At 41.6% G+C, this 23897-nt stretch overlaps 1 protein-coding gene across 4 annotated transcripts in view; it reads left to right on the forward strand.

Annotated features, from left to right (window-relative positions):
* The first annotated feature begins 7031 nt into the window (after positions 1-7031).
* SRPX (sushi repeat containing protein X-linked) overlaps positions 7032-23897 on the forward strand; it is a 37137-nt gene continuing 20271 nt past the window's right edge. For 3 of the 4 annotated variants that reach the window (XM_054518522.1, XM_036392434.1, XM_054518521.1), the window contains exons 1-6: positions 7032-7109; positions 10369-10428; positions 15957-16148; positions 16780-16956; positions 21591-21717; positions 23471-23592. In XM_054518522.1, the coding sequence (XP_054374497.1) occupies positions 7040-7109; positions 10369-10428; positions 15957-16148; positions 16780-16956; positions 21591-21717; positions 23471-23592 (748 nt within the window). In that variant the 5' untranslated portion in view covers positions 7032-7039. Of the gene's footprint in view, positions 7110-10368; positions 10632-15956; positions 16149-16779; positions 16957-21590; positions 21718-23470; positions 23593-23897 lie in introns of all 4 variants that reach the window. The other variant, XM_036392443.1, reaches the window with a different exon arrangement.

The following is a 23897-nucleotide window of genomic DNA, read 5'->3' on the forward strand; positions in this document are numbered from 1 at the left end:
CTCCCTGACTGGCTAACCCACCCCCTTTTATCCCAGTTATCTTCATTGCTTACAGCTGCAGCCCATCAAGGGCAACCGGGACCTCTGGGGCAAAGCCTCTATACAGATATTCAAATACATTTCCTCTACTGTATTTCCCCCTTTTCTTTTACATAAGTTAACAGTTGTACAGATGTTCAATTACAATACAATACATTTTCTCATGACTCACAGGCCATGTACAACACACATATTTTCTCATGACTCACAGACCATGTACAACCCACATAGCTCCTTGCTCAAAGGCCATACTCTTTCACAGCTCCCTGACCCAAAGGCTATGTTCTGTCACAGCTCTTGGCCGCCACAGCTCTCAGCTGTCTTATCTTCTGTTAACTATCATGTCAGCGTCACCACTTGTTGTTCTTCTATTATTTCTAGAGTCCCACATTGTTGTTATTAGATTTCTAAAGTCCACACCTCTTTGGCATATTCTCATGCTGCAGCTCTTCACTGACTCCTTCTACTGCATGCCATTCTCTCTCAGGTCAGGGCTCCTCCAAGGCTCTCCCTGACTGGCTATCCCGCCCCCTTTTATCCCAGTTATCTTCATTGGTTACAGCTGCAGCCCAATTAAGGACATGGCAGCTGCAGCCCATCAAGGGCAACCGGGACCTCCGGGGCAAAGCCTCTATACAGATATTCAAATACAATACGTTTCCTCTACTATATGCTCTCTAATAGCTTTATATCTTTTTAATATTGTGGTGCCCCAAACAGTGTGGATCATCTGTGAAGCTGGATCTTCTAAGCCAATATCCTCTCAAATAACCTTGGCAACCACTCTTTCAGAAGGAAATTTGTTTGCCCTCTTGATTTTGATGGAAGTAAGAACATCCTCCTAATGGGGATTTGCCACTGACATGAATATTAATGAAGAAAGAGCAAGGGGTTGGGGGGACTGTCTCAAATGTTCCTTTAAAATCTAATCAGCATTATTTTTTGCTGGCTCTGTGAAAAGAACTTTTGACTCTACCTTAGGATGTGATTAACATTGATTATTTTAAACAAAAGGAGCAAGCTGCTTCTCATAAATTGGTTTATACAACTTCTGTGCTTTTGGCTATATTAAATACTGTTTGTTGTGAGGCTGTTTTTAATGCTATTCTTTCTAAAAAAATTAAATTCCTATCTCCTGAGTCCTGACATCAGCTGCTTACTTTTTCCTTCAATTATTGGTTTGCTATTAAATTTGAAGCTTCTTTACATCTTCTTTTGGATTTTGAGTTCCACGTGTTTTTCTGTTGTCTTTGCTCAGTTTTTGTCCTGTTGACTGCCCTACTTCCCCTGGAGTTGGTCCTTCAGCTGTTCCTCACTGGTGCAATGCCTGCTTTTTCTCTACACTTGCAAAGCACTAGTAAAGCATGAGCAGAAGTAGTCCTGGAGTCCTTAAAGTCCCTATTTTCTTCAAAGAAGGCTGCTTGCTGCCAGCTTAGGGTTTATAGTATTTCTGTGTTGCTTCTGACACTCTGTGTCTCCACTTACTAAAGAGCAGGAGGAGATCACTGTCAGCAACATCACATTTTTCCACTCCCCTTCTGTTTTCTAGGAACTTGTTGGAGAGTTTCCTATGGATTACTGGCAGCTCCTGATGCTAGTTTTCAAGTGTTGGTGTGGTGTCTGACACTTGAGGCTGAGATTTTTTTCATAGGGAGCCTTTCTTTTAGTCTGCTCATAAAATCTGAAAAACCTTTTTAAAATGGCAGAGCTTCAGAAATAACGTGTCTGAAGGATAAAAAACCCCAGTGTATCTGGTACTGTAGTATTCAAAGTTAGAAGCTGAGATGTGCCAGTTTCCAGTGTCAGCATTAAAAAGAAAAAAATATTTCTTCCATCTGCCACCAATTCAGAATAGATCAGGATTAGTTTTCAGCCTCCTCCTTTGGAAAGTTATCCAAAGTCCACTGGAACTCATCATTAGAGAGACTTTCAGCTTAAATGGTCTTTATTTAATTAAACTAGTAGTTCTACCTCTTTTCAGTCTCTTTTTGGCCTTCTATAGATGACTTCCTGTTTTTGTGTTTTCAATGTGCTCCTAAAATGTTAGCCTATGTTAAAGACTCTTAATATCTTAATGTAAGGGAAAAAACCCCATATTGAAGTATGTTCACAGGAATTATTTCTCTGTTTTCCATTCAAAGTCACTCCCTTCTTCCCAGAAGTGAGAGTCCCTTACTCCTGACTGCAGTGATGATGTGTACATGGATTAACCACCATCTCATGGTGTGGAATAACCACTGAGACGCTGCTCCAGGCTCTGACCCCTCACAAAAAACAGCCTTTGCAGAGCCTCTTGTAGTTTGTCAGACACAGAGTGCAAATTCTTCTGTGTGGAACATTCTTCTATATCCATTGACAACCCCATAGCTGCTGTGCCTATTGAAGGCTAAGCCAGAGTTTAGGTATAGCAGAAAAGCACAGACACATCTGTGTTCAGGATAACAAATATATTTTGCAGTATGCAGCTAAATGTCTGTGTTTTGTGTAGATGTAATGCAATACCTTCCTTAAACCTATTGATTAAAGGGTGTACATTTTGTTCAGCTGAATTGGTTTGCGTTTTAGTGTTCATGACACTTTTCATCCTCTCTCTGGTAACAGCCTGTGACAGTTTCTGATCATAAAGAGAGATGCTGCCACTAATTTTTTACCATTATTTATTGAGGAGTACTTTAAGAAGAAATCAAACTTTGAATTCCTCACAGCCTGAACAAGGGAAACATTTTTCTCTCGTCTCCTCCCTGTTAGTCTCCTGCTGGCATAACTAGGTGCCTTTCCAAATGATCAGTGACTTCTTTTGTTTGCCTGCCTTTTCAGAGTTTTTATTTTGTTTTGCTGTATTTCACTTTATTGAAAGTCCCTTATTCAGGTGGAGGGAGACCTTTAAAAGGGAGGAAAGAGGCTTTTGGACCTTCTTTTGACAGCTTAAAAATTCATGGAAGCTAACTCTTCTTTTTCCTCTGCTCCTCATTATTTAAGACTTGGGGCAATGAGCCAAAACAAAATCCAACTCACTGGTCAGGCTGACAATCACTATCACTTAAGGGCGCTATTCATGTATGTAATACTCAGATTTTTCCCTTTGAGCCAAGCTCTCAGCTTGATCTCATCCTCTTGATGAATCCTTGTGGCACCTTGTGGCTCATACTGCTCAGCCACCAAGGGAACATGGCTTATGTGGGAAACATGGATCAACAAAGGAGATGACTGATACTTTTCTTGAAGTTGTACTGATATGTTAACTCCCAAATGTATCTTTATTAGCCTTTTGAGCTTCCTTTCCCCCCCCCCCCACAGTAATCAACACCTTATTCCATTAGCAGAGGCCTTTTATCCATATATTTCACTGGTTTTTGATCTACATTTTCCTTAATTTTCTATTGGAAACCCAATATGTAGATATATACATGTTTGATAACTTGAAATTAAATTAAGTTGTCGCTTTTCATTGAATCACCCAAAATGTCACATCACAAGAGCAATTCAGGGCAAACCAGAATTTCCAGAATTAAGATTCTGGAGTTTTCTTTAGAATTTCCAGAACTGGTATTCTGGAAATAGCTTGTTTGTTTTCATTGAATATAAGGACACCATTTTCATGAAGGGCATTTTTTTTAACAGCTTCAACTGAATAGTATTTAAAAAACAACCTTTGGCCATTTAATTGTGTAAACTGCAAGCAGCATTTGAACACAACTGCTCATTCTAACACTAAAGCAAATTCATTTGCAATGAATTACAGTGAAAGCAAATTCATTTGCAATGGAGCAAGGTATCCAGGAGCAGCCTGGGACTGCACTAAGGTTCCTGGATCTTATGGATGTGTTGGCAGAGGGGTTTGTAGCTTCTTGTTATGTCTGCCAGCTTTCCCTTGACTGCAGCTGTGTTACAGCACTTCTGCCTGCATTGAGTCAGAGCCACTTGAGCCACTTCCACTTCTTATTGCCAGTCTGGAGTGGGAAAAATAAACCAAAATCTGTGGTGGAAAATGTTTTGCTTTGGTTTTGCTGTATCTAAGATATCTACATGTGTCCATAAAAGGAAGCAGAATACAGAATTGTATTTTACAGAGCTTTTCTGGACTAGTACTAACTTCTACATTCATACAGTTTCCATCTCACCACTGATTTTTCTGAGAGTAAACTGCATGGGCATGGCCACCTGCTTCTGGAGATGGCACTGAGGTGAAGGAAACTCCTTGAGCCAGGAGTAGTGCTTTTTTTGTTGCACAATATTTGCCAACACATGCAACAAGTTTTATTTTGTTATCTGCCTTCTATGCAGAGTGATAGCTCTCTCAACATGTAATTAATCTATTTGAAAACACCTTCAGGGCTTGGTGTCAGCTATAGTGTTTCTTCATAGTCACATTGGGTCACAGATGGCAAGGGAGGAGGAAAGAGATCATCTTTTGGGAGAAGAACCCATGCCTGCATTTTCCTAATCCAATTAATGATTTCTGTGTAATTGGGTGGTTTTACTTCACAAAGCATAAACTACTGCTGGCATGCAAACTTCAGGCATCTCTGACCTCTTTTGAGCTTGATAATTCTGAAGTTTTCTGTTCTGCCTTTCATTTGTGCTTTGATGGTGACTTTGAAATTGCTGTTCTTTGATGAGATCTTGTATGAGGCATCTCTCTTGAAGCAAGTTAAAACCTGTGCACTAAAACATGTTGTTTGCATCTTAATCAATACTGAGACACAGTGAAATAATCTGTGTACAGCCCTGAGGGGATCTTCTTGGTGCAGGATTGCTTTCTGTGCCTGAAAGACTGTACACCTGCAAGGAATAGAAGCACACAGTGGACTGGAGCTTGTGGCTGTGCATGGAAACTCAAATCTGTGCTATACACCTGTGTGTTTCCATATATATGAGCAGAGAAATGCTTAAACATCTCTGGAAGTTACTCATTTGGGCTAACAAACTGCACATGAGATTATTAACTTGGCTGGCATTCAGGAACATGCCATGACTTTCTTGATATCCTCTGCTTCTCAGTTAAGCACAATTATTGCTGAATACAAAATGGTTGTGTTTCAATGCTTTAAGGTCCATTCCAACTCAAACCCTTTTATGACTGTAGGATTTCTATAATAAAACAACACCAAGAACAACAAAATATATATGTAAGGCTTCACAGACCAGATGCAACAAAACACCTAACTGTGCAGGCAGTTTTTAAACAAATACTGAGGTCCCACCAAAGCAAATGGTTTTTCATCATGAACTTTGCAGACCTCTGGGGTGTAATGTTCAGCCAGTAAAGCATGAGATGAAAAACCCAGCTTTCCATTTTTAGTACCATCATAAAGATGAGTGCAATTACTTTTACACTCAAAATGTGAACATCATGACCATTTTCTGCCTTTTCTGCCCCGTCATGTGCTTCTTCCAGACTTCTGTGGTCATATAGTGACCTTAGCCCTGCCATACTCCAAGAAGCTCTTCAGTTTGCTGCAGCGGAGCTAAGGTTTTAAATTCACGTATTTGATACGCCTTCAGGTACTGTGGAATGTAAAACTCTGAGGCAGAATGCTGGATGAACTAAATCCAGATGTTGCAGACTTACTGGTGGAAACTGGTCATTCTTTTCTTACACATGGATGAACTTCTTGAAAATGGGAGGAATTCCCAAGCACTTTTTCTCTGATTTGAAGGATAGGTTCAATGTGAAAGGAGCTTTCTCTTTCCTCCCAGTATCAAGAGTAGCCAGTGCCTGCACACTACAGAAAATGCCGCCTAGGTTCATTTAATTCATGTTGTTTCTGTGTGCACAAGACATGGTGTCATTATAGGTTTGAGGTGGCTTTTGGTTTTTTTGTCATTTTTCATTTTGCTCTCTTGTTTTTGTTATTCTGTGAAATCTACCATGCAATAATTGGCTATTATTGCTGTATTTTTTAAGTTTTTTGCTGTTCTCCATTTCCCAGCAGCATTACAAACGTTGGAAATGTGGTGATCTTTGCACTATAGGCTGGGGGCAGAGTGGCTGGAAAGGTTCCTGGAGGAAAAGGACCTGGAGGTGCTGGTCAGCAGTGGCTGAACATGAGCCAGGTGTGCCCAGGGGAGGCCAGTGTCACCTGGCCTGCGTCACCAATAGTGTGGCCAGCAGGACCAGGGCAGGGATTGTCCCTCCTGTACTGGTGAGGCACCCACGAGTGCTGTGTCCAGTTCTGGACCCTTTAATTCAGCAAGGGCATTGAGGGGCTGGAGCATGTCCAGAGAAGGGGAACTGAGCTGGAAGGCTCTGGAGCACAAGTGCTGTGAGGAGAGGCTGAGGGAGCCAGGCTTAGCCTGGAGTAAAGGAGCTCAGTGGGCACCGTGTTGCTCTCAACGGCTGCCTGAAAGGAAGGTGTAGCAAAACGAGGTCTCTTCCATCAGGCAACAAGCGATGGGATGAGAGGACGTGGTATTAAGCTGAACCAGGGCGCGGCATTAGGAAGAATATTTTTTTTTCACGGAAAGGGTAATGACACATTGGAATGGGCAGTCCAGGGAGGTGGGGGACTCACTCTCCCTGTAGGTATTTAAGGAATGATTGGAGGTGGCACTGAGTGCCACGTTTTAGCTGACATGGTGATCACAGGTTAGACTCGATGATGTCTTTTCCAGCCCTACAGATTATGTGATGCTATCGGAAGACACCTGGCCAGACACCTGGCAGTCCCGGCCCCTCGGTGCCCTGGCTGAGGCAGGGCCGGCTCCGGGCCAGGCGGGGATCCCGCACATCTCTGCGGGCCAGGGCACCACAGGGAGAGTCCCGGGGGACAGCGGGCAGCAGGAGCCCCCCTCGGTGGGGACAGCACCCGGCACAGGGACACCGGAGTCCCGGCGGGCCCAACCCTTCCCGGGACGCGAGGCGGGGCAGCGGAAGGAGGAGACTCGGCGGCGCCCGGGAGCCGCTCGGAGAATGTCCCCGTCCCATTCCCCTTCCTCCTCCTCCTCCTCCTCCTGCTCCTCCTCCTCCTCCTCCTCGTCCTGCCGCGCCGTGAGGAGCATGGGGAGCTGCTGGCTGCGCCTCGCCGCGCTGCTCGCCCTGGGCGCCCGGGCCAGCCTGGAGTACGAGGGTGAGGAAGGGGAGGAAGGGGCGGCGGGGCCGGGCCGGGAGCGGGAGCGGGGCCGCTGCACTGAATTCTAATAGAGAAATAAATGACAGCGCCGAGCTGCGCTTTTTCCGTCGCTTTCACCGCAGTTTTCCGTGCCAGAACTTTGCAGTGGCATAAAGCCATAAAGCCGTGCTTTCTCAGAATCTCCCTTCAAGGCTCTTACAAGGAATATTAGAAGCCGAATTATCCGTTCGTTTAGCAGCATAAAAAGTACACTTAAGGTAGACAAAGTGATGAGTTACTGGCGCTGTTTCCTGACACACTTTCTGGGATAAGGTCGGTTTACAGAAGCTGAAGGTATGCACTTGTACCCCAAAAAATTATTGCTGTAAAATGATTTTCCAGAATGTCTCTTTCTAATAGTCCACTAAACCATGTCTCTAAGTGCCACCACATCTTGGTATCTTCTAGATACCTGCAGGGATACTGACTCAATCACTTCCCTGGGCAGCCTGTTCCAATGCTTTTGACAACCCTTTCAGCAAAGATATTTTCCCTAATAGCTATTTTAAACTTCTCCTGGCCCAGCCTGAGGCTATTTCCTCTCTCTCATCCTGTTGGTTATTACCTGGGAGAAAAGACACACCCCACATGGCTGCAGCATCTTTTCAGGCAGTTCGAGAGAGTGATGAGCCTCCTTTTCTCCAGGTTTATCAACCTTAGCTCCCTCAACAATTCCTTGGAGGACTTATGTTCCAGAACTTGTGCTGTTTCAGGGCAGTAAACTGAAGTTTCAGGTTGGTTTAATGTGCTACACTGTAGTTGTCTCTGGCTTACTTTAATTTAAACTCAAAATTCTTAGGTCAGTCCTGGGAAAGCAAATGTGCATCGCTCTTCTGCCTCTTCTGGGTCACATTCCTTCTTTTTTCTCTGTTACAAAGGAATTATATATAGCATGTGAAGTGTTGTTCATGTGTATGCAGTGTCTGGCTTGGCACTGTGTTCTTGTGCCCTGATCTTGCCATCAGACCTGTACAAGTGAGCCTCTGCAATGGGAACAGAATTTTATTTTGTGCATGAAGAAATCCTTTCTTTCCTGACATAAACAGAATTATGTAAATCCATAGCTTAATCTTTAAATTAAAGTTTTATTTCATGTGTTTTGCTTGGCATCTGCCAGAACAAATCTGCCACACCTATTTTTGGCAGGAACCAGCTATACCCTGAACTGTGATAATTTTAGCATGTCCAACATAGAACAATGTCCTTACATGGCTTGGTAGCCAGTTTTGAGTATATGTGAGGCAGAAATGCTTTGATTTGTGGCTGAGAAAATGGAGATGAACTGGCAACACCTCTTAGTCTGTTATGTTTTTTAAGGAAATATTGATAGGAAAGAGATATGACTCCTCATTTCAAGGTAGAAAATGAGCTGGAAATGGGAGATGTCAAGTTCCATCAAGAGAGCCTTCCTTTAGGGCAAAAGCAGTGAATAACTCTTTAAGGCCAGTTTTTCTTAGAAAACTGTCAGAAGCACTTAATTGTTTCTTGTCTAAGGAAAGGCAAATGCATAAGAGCTCACATAATTCTAAGATGTACTAATTTTAAATGCTAAAGTCTAAAATGCACACTAAAATTTGGACAATTATTGGTGATAACACTGAGGTAACAGTTTATAGCCCTCAAAGTAAGTAATTAGCTAAGAGTATTCCAATTCCTGGCAGAAAAATTGATGCTTAAAAAAGTTTTAATTTACATATCAAGGTCTTCCTGAAGCCCTCAGGGATCACAGCTTGCTCTTTTTGCTATGCAGTCGGTTTTATGCTCAGAAGTCTCTCAGATGTCAGTGTTTACATATCAAAATTGAACCTCAACAATAATATTAAAAATCCAGAGAAATTATTCTAAGTGATAGAAAGACTTCATTGTGTACAAGTCCCTCAATTTCAGAGGAAATTCACTTTTTCATGTCCCAGCTCAAGCTGGTGGAGGGATTCCCAGTGACCCAGTGCTGGGGAAGTGCTCCCATGGACCAGCTGCAGATACATGGGCTGGGTTTTCTTGAGTCTGGTAGAATAAGAAACCAAGTTTCACCATTTTCTGGGCAGATATTTTGATTTGTTTTTTGGTTTTTTTGTTTTTTTGTTTTTTTTCTTTTTTTAATAAGAACTGGAATCTGTTGACAAATGTTGACAGAAATCAAACTCTTGGGTTTGATTTCTGCTGAACAGTTGCATGCTTTGCACATGGAATCAGTAGCTTATTGAGGTGCCTGAATTAAATAATTTTGTCTGATTTTAAGCAGCAGTTTGTACAGGCCATAGTCTCAGACGTCAGCAAATGGTGATGAAATAACCCCAAATTCTGTAGCTGGAGATTCCATGTGAGAAGTTCCTGTGGCCCCTGAGTACCTGCCCATTGCATACAAGGTTTTTAAAAGGATATCTCAAAGGGGGAATTTGTATGAGCCCTTCTTTGTAGAAAAGATTGATCTAGAATTTAGATTAGCTTCATGCTCTGAAGTTGCTGATTTTAAATAAGTGTTGTTTAGGAATTTTGAAGGATTTCTTGCCAACTGCTTTGTTTTATTAATGGTTTATTTGAGTAGTAGTGCTCCAGCTGGTTTCTGGTTTTTAGAAAGCAGCTTCTACCTTTATTTTAAGTTTTCAGCCATTGCACAGGGTTTTAAAAGAATGGAGCTTTATTGTCTCTTTATTTGAACAATGCCAGAAGAATACTTGAAACCAATCTGTGTTTTTGATTTGAGTGTAACTTGTGTTTACAGGTCATGTACCTCAATGTCTTGTTCTTGGTGTCAGGATCTTACAGGTCATTAAGGATGGTTGGACTTGAGTAATTTACATTTTACTTTTGCTGTTTGGCCTGGTGGCTGTTAACTGCCATTGACACTATGGAACCACTTTATAGTGAAGCCTCTAATGAGCCCCTTCACCTGTACCTGCTCTGCTCTCTCTGCTCAGTAGATCACCTACATGGTAGCTGTAACAGAGCAGCTGTGACTTGGCACGTGCCACTTAACATTCCAATAGGAGCACCAAGAGAAATTTACTATTTCACTTCATTATCAAATCCATTTGCCCCTTCCAAATTCACTATAAAGTGGGTCTGCTATGACTCTGAGCTTCAGAGAAGCCCATGCTGATGACATTGCATAGATTATTGCATCCTAATCTTGCATGTCTTTTCTCAAAGCTTTCTTTTATTTTTAAATTATAATTCCTTTCTTGCTGCAGTTTTTTTCTCTTCTCTTTTATTGTAGGATCAGGATATTCATTCCTTGAAGATGATGAGGATGTTTATGCACGCAGTAGATACAAAGGTGAATGCTTTGCTTATGTGCTAAAGAGGATCAACTGCTTGCTGACAGAAAGCTTCGTTCTTTTTTCTTTCCATGGATTATGCAATCTTGGTGATCCAGCTCCATGTTTTTTCTCATGGATATTTAGATCAAGATTTAATTTCTGCTGTTTTTAACAATGGAAATTAGACCAAATATTGATCTCAACTCTTTCATGTACCCGAGTAAGTAACTTTTACATTGCCTTTGCTCCTGGGAGATCAGGTTGTTGAATGATGAAAATCAGGAAGAGCTTCTCTTTCTTATCCATACATGCTAACAAAACCATCAGTGCTAAGCTGGCTCAAAACCTGGGCTTACTGATGGTAATGTGTAGAAGTACATGCAAGAGAACTTGATTTTCATGACTTTTTTCTTTCCATAGAATTGCTTGTATTTCAGGCTAACCTGCTTCCTGAAGTGCCAAGTGAAATGTGTTTTACAAATGCATGTGTGCATTCCAAACCCAAATTATGTAGCTGGATGAGTGAAGGGATGGGCATATTTATAAAGCAAATCCAGGTTTTCTTCCCTATTCTGGAAGACTTTGCCATTCAGCAAGAGTGAGAAGTTTTTTGCCACTACCAGTAAATCTTCCATTTGCTGTGGCAATTTTCTAAAAAGTCTGCTTTTGTCTTAATATCACTCTCCTCTGCCAAAATTCCTCAGAAGCCTAGACATTAAAGAAATGTAGCATTTCATTTGTCACTTAAATGGTAACTGTGTTCCTTTTTACTAAATTAATCTGTGGATGTACTAGAGTTGTCATCATTTTGATTACTTAAAAATACTGGTCATTGGTGTCTTGTACATTATTGATTCTCTGCAAAGAATCAATGGACCATATAAGAGGTAAGTCATAAAATAATTCAGACATTTATGAAAAGCCAAGGGAAGACACAGCTTTTATGGCTATGTTGCTGTTTTCATAAATGTCTCATCTTCCTCCCAGTAAAATACTCAAGTATAAAATTTTGCTTTCAAACAAGTGCACAAATAATTCTCTAAAGCTTTATTTAGGTTAAGTCATTTTTCTTTGCCTTCTAACATGTGATCCTCTGCAGACACATAGAAAAAGAACTCAGAGATCATGAAGATAAATCAATGCCAATTCATGCCAGGGCAGGCAAGTAGTTAAAATGTGGATTCTGTGTAAATTCCTTTTGTATGGTGATCCAAAATGGATTATACTCGTGTCAACCAAAATGTCACCAGGGTAAGTGAAACATAATGACTTGTTCACACAGTTATTAAAAACTGCCCCAAGTTGGGAAGAACTACTGCCAAATGTTGAGGAACAGGCAGTGTAAATCTAAGAATATAAAGCATTGGAACAGAAAAGGCTGATTCCTCATTAGCATACATCTTTATGTTGTTTTTTAGGGAGGAAGGGGATGGAGAAAGACAAAGCAAGGAAAAACAGGCTGTGTAGCAATCTTCAGAGCTTCTCCTCAGATGTGCAGTCCAGCATTTTGGGTGTGGCCCATTTCTTAGCAAATAAAACTCACCAATAAGTAAGGAACTGAATGGATTTTTGTAATTGGCGTTCACATATGCAAGCAGCATTGGATTTTTCTTTCTGCACATGTGCAAGCAAGCCCACAGATTCATCCTCTTTGACATCTGCAAACAAAACATTGCAGTTTACTGGGAGGGGTGAAAATCGACCCCCTACTAAACCCTTTTGTCTTCATCTGGATGTTTTCCCACTTGCTCAGCTTTCCAGAGAAACGTGGCCAAGATTTTCTGTGCCTACAGCATTTTTAAGGAGTTTTTCCCTCCCTCCCTGGTGAACCATCAGCTCTGTTGGCTGGTGTAGCAGCGAGCAGCAGTACAGCTGGTCACTTTGTGTGCTGTTTGTGAAGGAAGGGCTCAAGGTGTTCAAACAGGACCAAGGGGCTCTAGAAAGTGGTTTCCTTCCTGCCACTTGGCATCTCTGATCACATTTCATGAGGAAAGGTTTCCTGAGTACAGCAGTTGCTGTGTTCATCACAGCTCCAGTGCCACTGCTCTGGTGATCCTCATTCCTATATGTTTTCTCAGATACTGTAATAATCAGGCAGTGTCCATAGTTCTAAAGGCAACACTGGGGCTTCAACCATTTCTGTTTGCTGCCTGTTTTCCAGTGGTTTCAAACACAGGATACAATACTAAGTGAAAATTCAGGATATTGTATTGCTGAGGGACTTTTTAGTTCTTTTTTATGCTGAGGTGCAAACTTTCTATTAAACAAGAAACCAGTATATAGGTCCTGGTACTTAAAAATTCAAATTTCAGTTGGGTGAACAGTGCCTGGTATAGATGGTGAAGTTCCAGAGAAGGTGTCTGGGAAATCTCTAGCTTTTATAATCCCCAAAGCCTTCAGGAACACAGCTGATCTTGCCTTGAGGCAGGGAACAGCTTATGTAACCCCTTGGGGCCTCACACAAACCTAATATTCTACAAGTGCTCTATGTAGCTGCTTGGCCTTTGAAAACCAATATGTGCCTTCACTTAAAAATAAACAAACTTTGATCTAAAACTTTGTTGTATTATTTGATGTGCTTTTCAAGTTAGCTGGGTTTTTTTCCAGCAGAATTGCTTGGTCTTACCCCCAATATTTGTAAATGGCCTGTAAACCCTGCCTCACCCACTTTCTTCTAATCACAATCAGTTCTAGAGTAAGCATTGTAATGTTTTAAATCAAACAGATGTGCCTCCTAAGCTCTTCAAGTTATCTGCATCCAAAAAGCATGTTTGCTTTTGTTTTTCTTTCTGGCAGAATCATTTGGTCCAATGTAAGATGCATTTTGCCTCTGTGTAGGAGCTTGTTTTGTTTCTGCAAACCACTGTAGCTGCAGTGATAGTACAGGAAAGGCTTTTACCTTTTCAATGTTGTGTTTGTGCATTAAACAGCATCTTTTACCTGTTAGTTATCTTTTAAAAATATGAATATGTGGGTAGCTGTTAAGTCAAGTGTGTTTGTAAAACCACAAAAATTTACAGAAAAACTCAGGCCATATGCAATACCTGAAACAGATTCTTTGCCCTCTTTATTTTTTTATTAGCCTCCTAGCCTGCAAAGCATATTTGTTTTAACACCCTTTAGGAAGTCAGCAATGTGCATTTGGAGTTTATACATGTGGAAAACCCAAGGCATAAATGTCTTGAACTGATTTGCTGAAGGATCACATAACTGGCGGGGTGAAAATTCAGCCCAAATGAGTTTTCATCCACCCAGTCCTGCCCTTGCAGACAGTGTTGTCTTAGTAACTTCAGGTTTAAGCCCTTCTGCAGGAAAACTGAGGCCTAGTTCTTATTTAAGGAGGTATTCCAAGCTTGAATATGTAAATAACTGGAAGTTTAAGGTCTCAGGGCATGGGAAGAACAAGTGGGACAAAAAGGCTGGAGAGTCTGGGCATGAGACGACTGAAGCAGAGATTGTGGGAAAGCTCAGGAGCAGGAGGATTTCTCCAGGAGGTGAATGAGACAGAGGGTGTGAATCCAAGTCCCCCAGAGAGTGGTCAGAGGTGGTGCCTGAGACTGCACCAGCAGCCCTGGGGTAGCAGTTAAGGAGGCAGAGCTGGGTGTTGGCATCACTCATTTTTTCAGCAGTTGATTTCTGTTCCCATTAGCTCACATTCCTCATCTGTTGTCTCAGTTTTCATTTGGTGCACAACAAGCATGAAAAATGGGAGCCACTGTGATACAGCCCCTCAACAAAATGGCCCAAGGCAGTGGATGTGGAGATTTTTTAAATGTGTTGTGGGAGCTGTGGGATAGAGATGAGGGTGAAGGACAGGAAATAGTTCTAAAAAAAAATCAAACCCCCAAACCAAAACCCACTCTCCACTAAAGTACTTTGTATAATTGTAAGGTAAATAGCAGAGGATGCATTTGACATTCAGAAAACAGGCTTATAGGTGGGAAGAAACAGAGCTGGGGTGATTGTGTGGCTGAGCCAAAAAGCTGAACTGTACTTTACCCTTAACCTGAGGGCTGCTGTTAGACTGGCCTGCTTGTGTCCTGTGCCTCAGTTACTGTGTATTTGGTGACACTGGGAATAATTTCACCTACACATCTTTGTAAAGGGTTTTTTACTTGTGTTGCTGAAAGACAAAATAAGCATATCACAGTACAACTGCTTTAGAAATGGATTAGTCTAGAGGAAATGTGCCCTTGGTCTAGGCAAAAGATTGATAATTAGTCTCTGATTTTAGTCTGCAGATGCTATTTGTGTTTATTCAGGACCACCAGCACTGAAAAATACAGATGTAAAGTGTAGTTCTGTTGGGAAAGTGTAAATATGTCCTAGAGAGGTAGCACACTGAATATAAATATTCCACGTATGAGAAATGCTATATTGATTGTTGTTTGTTTGTAACTATTGAGTTATTAAGGGGGAATTGAGCTAGGAGTGAACATCTGCCAAACATTATCTAGAATTTTTTTAAATGTTGTTTGTGACTGTAAGTATGAAGGCTAAAAATCCTGTGTTTTGTTTGTTCAGGGTTTTTTTTCTATCTTTCTTGCAAAATTCCAGTGTTTTTTCATGCCCCTCCCTCATGTCACACATGGTCACACAGGATTTCAGGATTTGTCATCTTTCCTTTTTGCTTTGCAATCCCTCCCTCCCTCTCTCCTCTCCCAGTACATGCTTCTCAAATCTTGGATCTGAGAAATGGGCAGGCTTAGTCACTCTTGTGTTGGAAACTCATACTGAGGAGCTGCCCATTTTCTTGGTGCACCCTGTTGTCAAAGCTAAACAAAGAATGTGAAACTTTGGCTGGGAAGGGAAGTCTCTACTTGCTATTCTTCTCATCAGCACTACAGTGTGGTGATAAATCCTCACAAGGTGGGGGTACCCATATCCTGAATATTTTACAGCATAGCCCTGGCCAGTTAATAAAGGTTCAGTTGGAACAGGTTCAAGGTGACATATTGGCAATATGATTTATGTAAGTGGTATCTTCTAACTGTGAGAGAGCTTGAACCAACACTGAGTTTTGCAAGGCACAGATTATTATGGAAGCAGAACTTTATTTTTTTTTTTAATGAGCACTAAGCTCAATGTGGAAAGCTGACAACTGCAGCTAGATCAGGGTGTTCCTAGTGCAAACTTCTATCCAAGAGCAAAAGTTAGGCCTAACAAAGTTGAATGTGTCTGCTTAAAAACAAGAGGGAAAAACGACCCAGTTGTCATCAAACTTCCCACATGGTGGCACACTTATTCCATGGACAAAAAGCATAGTAAAACCTCACCTGCCCTCACAAGCCCTCCAATATAATGGCTTCAATCTTTAATGTTTGTCATAAAAAAGAGCTTCCCTTCTTTAAAGGGCTGACCTCCTCATGTATAAGCGCACCTCTGCAGTGTTCTCCAATTTAAAGATTGATGGCTTTTTAAATAAGAGGGTTTTTTTCCTTTTCTTCTCTGTGACCTTGATTAAGCAAAGTGGTTTTATATTTTTGTCTGAACTTTTACATTTTTCTAATTGCTGTGTGTGGGGTTTTTTTCTTCTCTGTGTCAGAAACACCATGGTGCTCCCCCATTAAGGTGAAACATGGTTATGCAAACTGCAGGACACCTCAAGGGGAATATTACAAGAATGTGTTGGGCACAAGATGTGATATTCGCTGTCAGAAGGGCTACGAGCTGCATGGCCCTCACCAGCTGATTTGCCAGTCCAGCAAACGCTGGTCTGGGAAGGTGCTCTGCAAACGTAAGTGGTTGCATAATTTTGTGTGTGTGACTTGTACTCCAGCTTCAATCAATAAATTCTTATTTGCCATTGAATCTGATCTTTGGATTGATTTATTTTTATTATTTTACAGGTTGGCAGTATGCTTAGATACATAGATTTGTTTGTTGTTGAAGCTCTCACACGGGTGCATGACATGATAAGCATCTCAGTGGTAGATAGGGAATATTTTATCAAACATAGGGAATATTTTAACAAACACTTGGCAGATAGGGAATATTTTATCGATGAGAGGTTTTGATTTGTGGGAATAGTTTTATGACAGAGCCATAAAGCTCTTTTAAAATATTGCCCATCTTAGACTTTCTAAGTTGACACAATTTATACCAGGTGTCTAAATGGGCTCTTACAGTAAAACATTTTCTGAGAAGAGAGGAATAGGTACCTGTCATCCCTTTTCTCATTCAATATTTTATCAGAGTTAAATTTGAAATGCAGCTAATGAGAACTGCGTGGAAAAACCTCACGTGGAACAAGACTTCCTCCCACTTGTTGTTTGCCAGCTGTGCCTTTATTTCTGTGTGATACCCACATGTGCATTACTGCAAAGGGAGGGTAACAAGTTTCCACAAGCCTTTGTTTCCTTTTCCAGAAAAGCGTTGCCCTACCCTGTCCATGCCAACCAACGGGGGCTTCAAGTGTTTGGACGGTGCCTACTTTGGCTCAAGGTGTGAGTACTACTGCTCCCCAGGGTACCAGCTCAAGGGGGACCGCATCGTCACCTGCATGGACAGCAAGGCCTGGAGCGGCCGCCCGGCAGCCTGCGTTGGTGAGTGAGGTGTGGGGTGTGTGGTCTCATCCCAAGGTACCTGCCACTGCCAAGTCCTACACACATCAACTCCAGAAGGCCTTTTTTATCCAGTTCATGGGGAGAAAAAGCTACTGTCCTGTGGGATTCACGTTCTCTGAACCTGAGAGGAGCAGAGAAGAAAATGATCAAAACAATTCTTGTCTCATTTGCTGCGCCTGTGTTTGTGCACAAGTGGAATGCATTATGGAAGATTGTTTACCTGAAGGGATTTGGTAATTGGATTCTGGTGTGTTTTGTTTTCTTGACCAATCTGTGCAAGCTGTGTCCTGATGTTTGGTCAGGAGACAGTCACGAGATTTTGTTCAGTTGAGTTCTTGTTCAGTTTCAGTTTAGATGTAATATAATACAGAATAATATAGTATGATAAAGTAATTAATTAGCCTTCTGATATCATGGAGTCAGATGCATCATTCTTCCCACCTGTCAGGCAAAATTGCACCAATCCTGTCCCTCTTAAGAAAGCAGAGAGCAGTTTTCCAGGGGTGCAGGGTTCTGTCACTCAGTACTTTCAGTCCAAAGCAAGTAGCCAAACATTGCCACTTTAATAGTGATGAGTCTGATGTAAATGGGCAGCACTTTACAATGATTGTAATAGCCTTTGGTGATTCCTGAGTGACTTCTTGATAGAGTGTGGTGATTGTGCTGCTCTTCCAGCATGTTCTCTGTACTGGAATCTATCACACTCTCTTCTGCTTAATGATTAAAAACAGGTTTGAAAGTAAACCTGTGGAAACCCAGGGCACCAGGAATATTTCTCTGTCTGCTCTGGGGTGCCCTGACCCCCAGGGGAGCACTGACTTTGACTCTCATTCATGGAGAAAGTTTCCCAGACTTCAAGATAGACTGGAATCCACAAAAGAGTGAAATAGATTATAGAGAGCAGTGTAGGTGTATCACTTGGTGAGAAATTCAGGTTTTGGGATTTTTGGTATGTTGTGGATGGAAGCAAGATGGAGGGCACAGGGTGTCATCCTGGGTTTCTTCTTCATGCTTTTTCTTCCTTCTTCTCCATGGGTTTGGGTGGCATTCTGTAATTGGGCAGAAAAGTCCCCATTGCAGCTCTTTGGGGTCAGTTATTGGGTTAAAAGGGAAAATAATCCAGGTGCCAGTTCTTCATTGCATAGTTTAATCTTAAAAGACCTTGCAACAAGAGATTGTTGGCCATTTTGTGCCTTCTAATGAAAAGCTGTTGAACTCACGTTTGTGAGCCTGTTTTACTGATAAGAAATAATAAACATCTGAGTCTGAACATGAACTGTTGTCTCAAGTGCCTTCAGTCCAGACCCAGAGAAATCAACAACTGGGACCCTGGCAACTGGGAGCCCCACAACAACCCATTGTCTGAACTGTTTTTCTTCCCTGGGATCATGGTCTTCAAATATATCCAGAGAATGTGAATGGATTGTAGTTACCAGCATGGTTGCAGTGAGCTAATTTAAATTTCAGCTTAGTTCACTCTAGTTATGCCAGCAATTTTCATTACATAGCCAGTGTTCTCCTGGGAACCTCAGCTGGAAGAAGTACTTCTATATACATGAATCAAAAGAGAGATAAACAAATACTGAGATTTAACTTTTCTGACTACTAATGAAATTTCAGCACATAAAGTCTCAGCCTGCTGCCCCTGTTTCTGGGAAGCCTCTGATAAAAACTTTAGCAGCCACCCACAAAGGAAAGTTTTTTTTGGGCCATCTGAAATGGCTACCAGTAATTTAAAGCATGTGGGTGGTAGAGTGTTTGTGCTTAGTGTCTTGTGTGTATGATAACTTGGTTTTCCTCAGAATGCCTGTGGCTCAGTCTAGGTTGGCAAATGGCTTTGGAGCCTCTCCACTGTGGCCTGATGTTCATAAAGTATTTTTCAGATTTCCTGTGATTTGGTGTTGTACAAATGTAGAAATGAGCTGCTTGGGTCTAGACTGTTTGTGGTGTGTCTTGTTTTTGTTTGTAAAAACAAGCTTTATCTTTCTCAGTGGTGTGGGCAGAGGAAGAAAAACAAACCTTTTACATTTGGAAATGATAAAATATTGTCCTCTATATTTTCTGGCACTTTCAGAAGCTCATCTGTGTGCAGAGATGGTGAGCTTATTACAAAGGATGCTGTCTTGCAGAGTAAAGCAAGTACCTTAAGCAGTAAAGAAAAGAGGCTAAGTTAGCACTAACACTTCTTTTTGATTCCAAAAATGCAGAGTAGTTGTTGCAGAGGGTTTCCAGTCCCAGTTGTTGCATAGGATTACAAGTCCCTAGTAACCCAGTAAAAGTAACACCAAGATTTAAGTTGTGATGATACTGTGTAGTTTGGAGAATGTCCCTTCAAATCTTGTGTACACAGAGTTCCTATATGCAAATAGTGAGATCTGCTGTTAGCAGACTGTTTAATAAGGTTATATTTTGACCTCTTGGCAGGCAGGATAGAGATTGTTTTTGTGACCAGACATCACAGGCATAATTGTGGCCAGGCATAGCTCTAACAGTACAATGACATTTGCAGTTGAACACTTGTTTCTTAGTGAAATGCAGGAGTTACAGAGCTGCAGCCTACACAGTGGCCAGGAGAGGACTGGCTGAACAGCTGAGGAGTGAAATTGAGGAGAGCAATGAAATACAAAGGCAAAAGGCTGCTTAATTTCTTAACTTTGATATACAGTGAGTTGCACTGTTCACAGTAGGGATGCTGTGATCAGAGGCATAGGCTGGTAAACTTCATGTCATGGAAGTGTCCTGGGGATTCCACAGCTTTTGGCATTGAGTATGGCTAAGATTACTTCAGACCTGAACTTGAAGTGCTCTTGGAAACAGGGGGCTTTCCTCTACCCTTTTATACTGCAGTTGCACCGTGTAGCATTTTTGCACTAAATTATGTGGGCTTTGCAGTGAAAATCCATGTAGGAGAGGCATAAGGCCTTTCAGTAGTCAAACATGTATTCACTAAAAGGGGGGAAAAAGATTTTTTTTTTTAATTAGATATGTTGTAGCAGTGACTTAGAGAAGTCCTTATAGTTAGTGAGTGTTCTGTCCTAACAAAGCAGACTATCTCCTGCCCCCACCCTGTAAGAGGAAGGATATCCCTCATGTTGCTGAAATAATTTTGATTAAAAGAAAAATCAATGTACAGCTGGTTTTGGTTATTAGTTATCTAAAAATGCCAATACTCACTTGAATAATATTTCCATTATATCTTTAATGCACTGTAACATGTATTGAAATAGATACTTTCCTCTAGAAGATTGAAAAATGTCCCTGTCTTTTCTTCTGCAAAGATTGCCTTTTCCTGCAGTTTGTATAACAGAGGTTGTGGTAAATGGCTGTCACCAAGCTAAGTCATCCTTTTGTCACATCCTGAGCCTGTATTGATGGGAGGCTTCTCCTACTAGTGCTAGCTACTGATATAAGACATTGTTATAAGAGTTACTTGGAAAAAAATCAAATGCAATATTGATTCTCCACAAAATGGTAATTGTGCCAGTCTTCTGTTGTTTCTCATTTTGCCATTACTGCAGGAACAATAACCAGCATGTTAAGAGTAACATGCAGAGTTACTGTGCAGAGACATATTGATGTTCAGTGTGCTCTGAAAATGCTCTTAATCACATCAACTACTGCATGTCGGGGTCTCTAGCTGGTCAGAGTGACCCTGAGAAATGTTTAAAAGTCTCTTTTCCCAGCCTGGTGCTTGAAGAAGGAGTCAGAGCTCTTGATTTCATGGTCTCAAGGTTGTTTATTGTATCTTATCTATAAAATTCTTTCTTCTGTCCAGCTGAGGTGTGCTCAGCACTACAGGCAGAGGCACTCTGCCCCTGGGGCAGAGTGTTACATCTTTATACTAAAAACTACATATACAATGTTTACAATCACTTTCCAATACCTATCACCTATATTAGACAGAGAGCTTCTACTCTAAACCAGTCTAAAAGTGCCAACATCACAACAGAAGATGAAGGCCAAGAAGAAGAAGAAGAAGGAGAAAGGCTGGACACACCCAGATCCCTCCATCTTGCCCCCTGAACCTCCATTCTAAAAACCCCAAAATCTACTTTTCCACCTTGTGATAAATTCACTATCATTCTGCTTAATTTGTCATGGCTTGCAGATCTTCATCTAAGGTTGGTAACTTGTTCCACGGGTCATAATCAAAACCACAGGCATTTTGGGATCTGTGCCAGGGTCTCTGAGCCCCCTGGCAGGGGTCTTGGATGCTCAGGACAGCCAGAGGGATATCCTGGATCCTGACAACTGCACAGATGGACAAAGAAAAGGATGCAGATAAACAGAATATCCAGACTCCCTGGGTGTGATCTTGGACATCCCTCCTTGGAGTTCAAAGCCATCCAAAATGACTTTTTTACTGAACTACATACAGAAATTTACAGTAATTACTTTTAGTTGGATTCTCTGCATTGCAAAGGGCTGATCACTGTCAGCTCTTCTTACAAAAAGGTGAGAAGTAAGGCTCCACCTGCCTTGGCTGGGATGAATCCAGGGCTGAGGAGGCCAGCTGGAGTTGGTCCTGGGCTGACAGCAGGGAAGGAGCTGTGAGAAAATGCACAGCTCTGGCAGATGCTGCAGTGCCCTTTTTTGTCACATTCATTTTACAGACACCGAGCCCCCGAGGATCCAGTGCCCGAGCGTGAAGGAGAAATCGGCGGAGCCCAACAAGGTGACGGCGCGCGTGTTCTGGGACACGCCTGAGGGACGGGACACCGCCGACGGCATCCTCACCGAGTAGGTGGAAGGCTCTGCACTCTGCTTTTCCTCCTTCTTCCTCTTCTCTTATCAATTCAGCAGGCCAGGTACCCTTTTCCCTTCATTCATCCAAGGTGCTTTTTTATGGCTGTCACATATCACTGCTCTATAAGGAATTACATGTTTGGAGGTGTTTTGCAGAGTTTCTTTGTGGGTATCATAAATAACAAGTTTTCTTACACCAAGTAACCTTTTGTACATCACAATGAAAACAGTAGTGCATTGGAGGTAACAGAAGAGGTAAGTTTGACTGTCTTAAAAAAAACAAGGTGTGTCACAAAATAAAATCTGCAGTCATCTTTAGGTTTCTTCCTAAGGTAGTGCTGGCTGCTGATGTCCCAGATTCTCCCAGTTACCTTTAAAGTTACATTTCTTGTTTGTAACCTTGATGGATTTAAACATTGAATTTAGACATTACAGTTCAAAAGTTTCTTTGTCACTTTCTATGGTTTCACAGTCCCATTTTCCAGAAGAACAGGGTATGTTTCTCACCTTTCTCACCTTCTACTACTGTCTCTGATTTTCCCATTTTTATCATGCAGGATTTAGGTCAGTCTATCTGGATTGCTGTAATGGTAGGAGTATGGAAAATCTGTTTCTTTCAGTAGGCAAGTTACATCATTACCTTAGTGGATTGGTTAAGCTTAAAAGCTCAAAGCTATTTAGCTTGAAGGTGTTTACAGTTTCATGTGAACACAAAAAAACTAATGAAAGACAATGATACTGCCCTTTTATTGCTATAATTTAATTATTTCATAAAGAAGAATTCATTATGTAATTAAAAAATTAATTGGCATTGAGGTCTGATGTAACAATTTGGTGACAATTAACAACATCAAAAACTACACCTGGTAAAATAAAAACTTGGAAAATGTCAGAATGAAGAAATTCCTAAGTCTTTTTGACAAAGGAATGTCTGATAGGCAAAAAAATGGGGAGTATCTCATGTAGACTCTGTCATACAAGTAACTGTTCCCAGCTCAGAAGAGCCAAGCTCTTGGTTCAGTGGAAGCTTTTCCATGAATCACATCTCTGTGTTTTAAAATATTGCTAAACTCTGCTGTTTTATAGAGTATGCAGTGCTCTTCTTAAATGCACAGTTTCAGGAGTACAAAAGCTTTTCCATTACATGGAAACCTCTTTGGTTACATGCTCTCTGCTTCAATACTGAGATTATATTTTACACTCCTGAATTCTCCCACCTTGTTTGCAGGACAGGGGCAAATTCCAGGTGAAAATGCTGCTGTGGATCACCACACCCTTCTGCTGTGATACTGAATCTCACTTTCTGTTCCATTTCTGTACATAGTAACAGTCACAAATGACAATCACAGGAGCAGTTCAGAGCAGCCAGTTAGGAATACATCCCCCACTGTAAGAGGCTGGAAGTTTTCTTTCTTAATGCTGACTTTTTCTTATGTAAGGAGAAGGAAGCCTGAGCTCCTCTGGGCATGATGGGCTTGGCTACACTGGAGTGTTTTATAGGAAGGGAGCAGACTCTGCCCACTCCAACCCCCTTGTCTCAGCAGGGTAGGCTGTAGGTGGCAAATTTAAATACTCTGGTTGCTGCTGCCCAGCTTCTTCCTTTGCTTACTCTCAAGTCTTCTGTCCTGCAGGCAGCCAGACAATCCTAGCATGCCACAAACATCCCTCTTCAGGCTTTTACAGCATTGTGAGCAAATAAATGCTGGTGAATTTATGAATGTCTGTCCTATTTTATCTCTTGGTTTAGTGTTATTTTGAAAGGCCTGCCACCAGGGTCACATTTTCCAGAAGGCGACCACAAAATCCAATATACTGTGTATGACAGAGCTGAAAACAAAGGCACCTGCAAATTTCTTGTTAAAGTCAGAGGTAAGGATGATGTTGTACCTATAAATACAGACACTAATTTGCTCCTGGCTTAGTAGGCAATTAGAAAATGTCCTCATTTCTGTATTTATCTGCATATGTCTGTGTATATAAACTCTGTGATGATGCTGAAAGGGAGAGCAGAGTCTTGCTGAAGACCCTGGGGGCCAGGTCTGCAGCATTGCTGCACATCCAGGGAGAGCTGCTTTGATCAGCCCTGTCTCCAGCTCCACCCCTTCCCTTCTGCCAGCTTCTCCTGCTACACAGCCTGTGAGTTGCTGAAATGAGGAGGTGAAAGGCATTTTTTT

The sequence above is a fragment of the Molothrus ater genome, chromosome 2 (genome assembly GCF_012460135.2).
Source record: "Molothrus ater isolate BHLD 08-10-18 breed brown headed cowbird chromosome 2, BPBGC_Mater_1.1, whole genome shotgun sequence".
Taxonomy (NCBI): Eukaryota; Metazoa; Chordata; class Aves; order Passeriformes; family Icteridae; genus Molothrus; species Molothrus ater.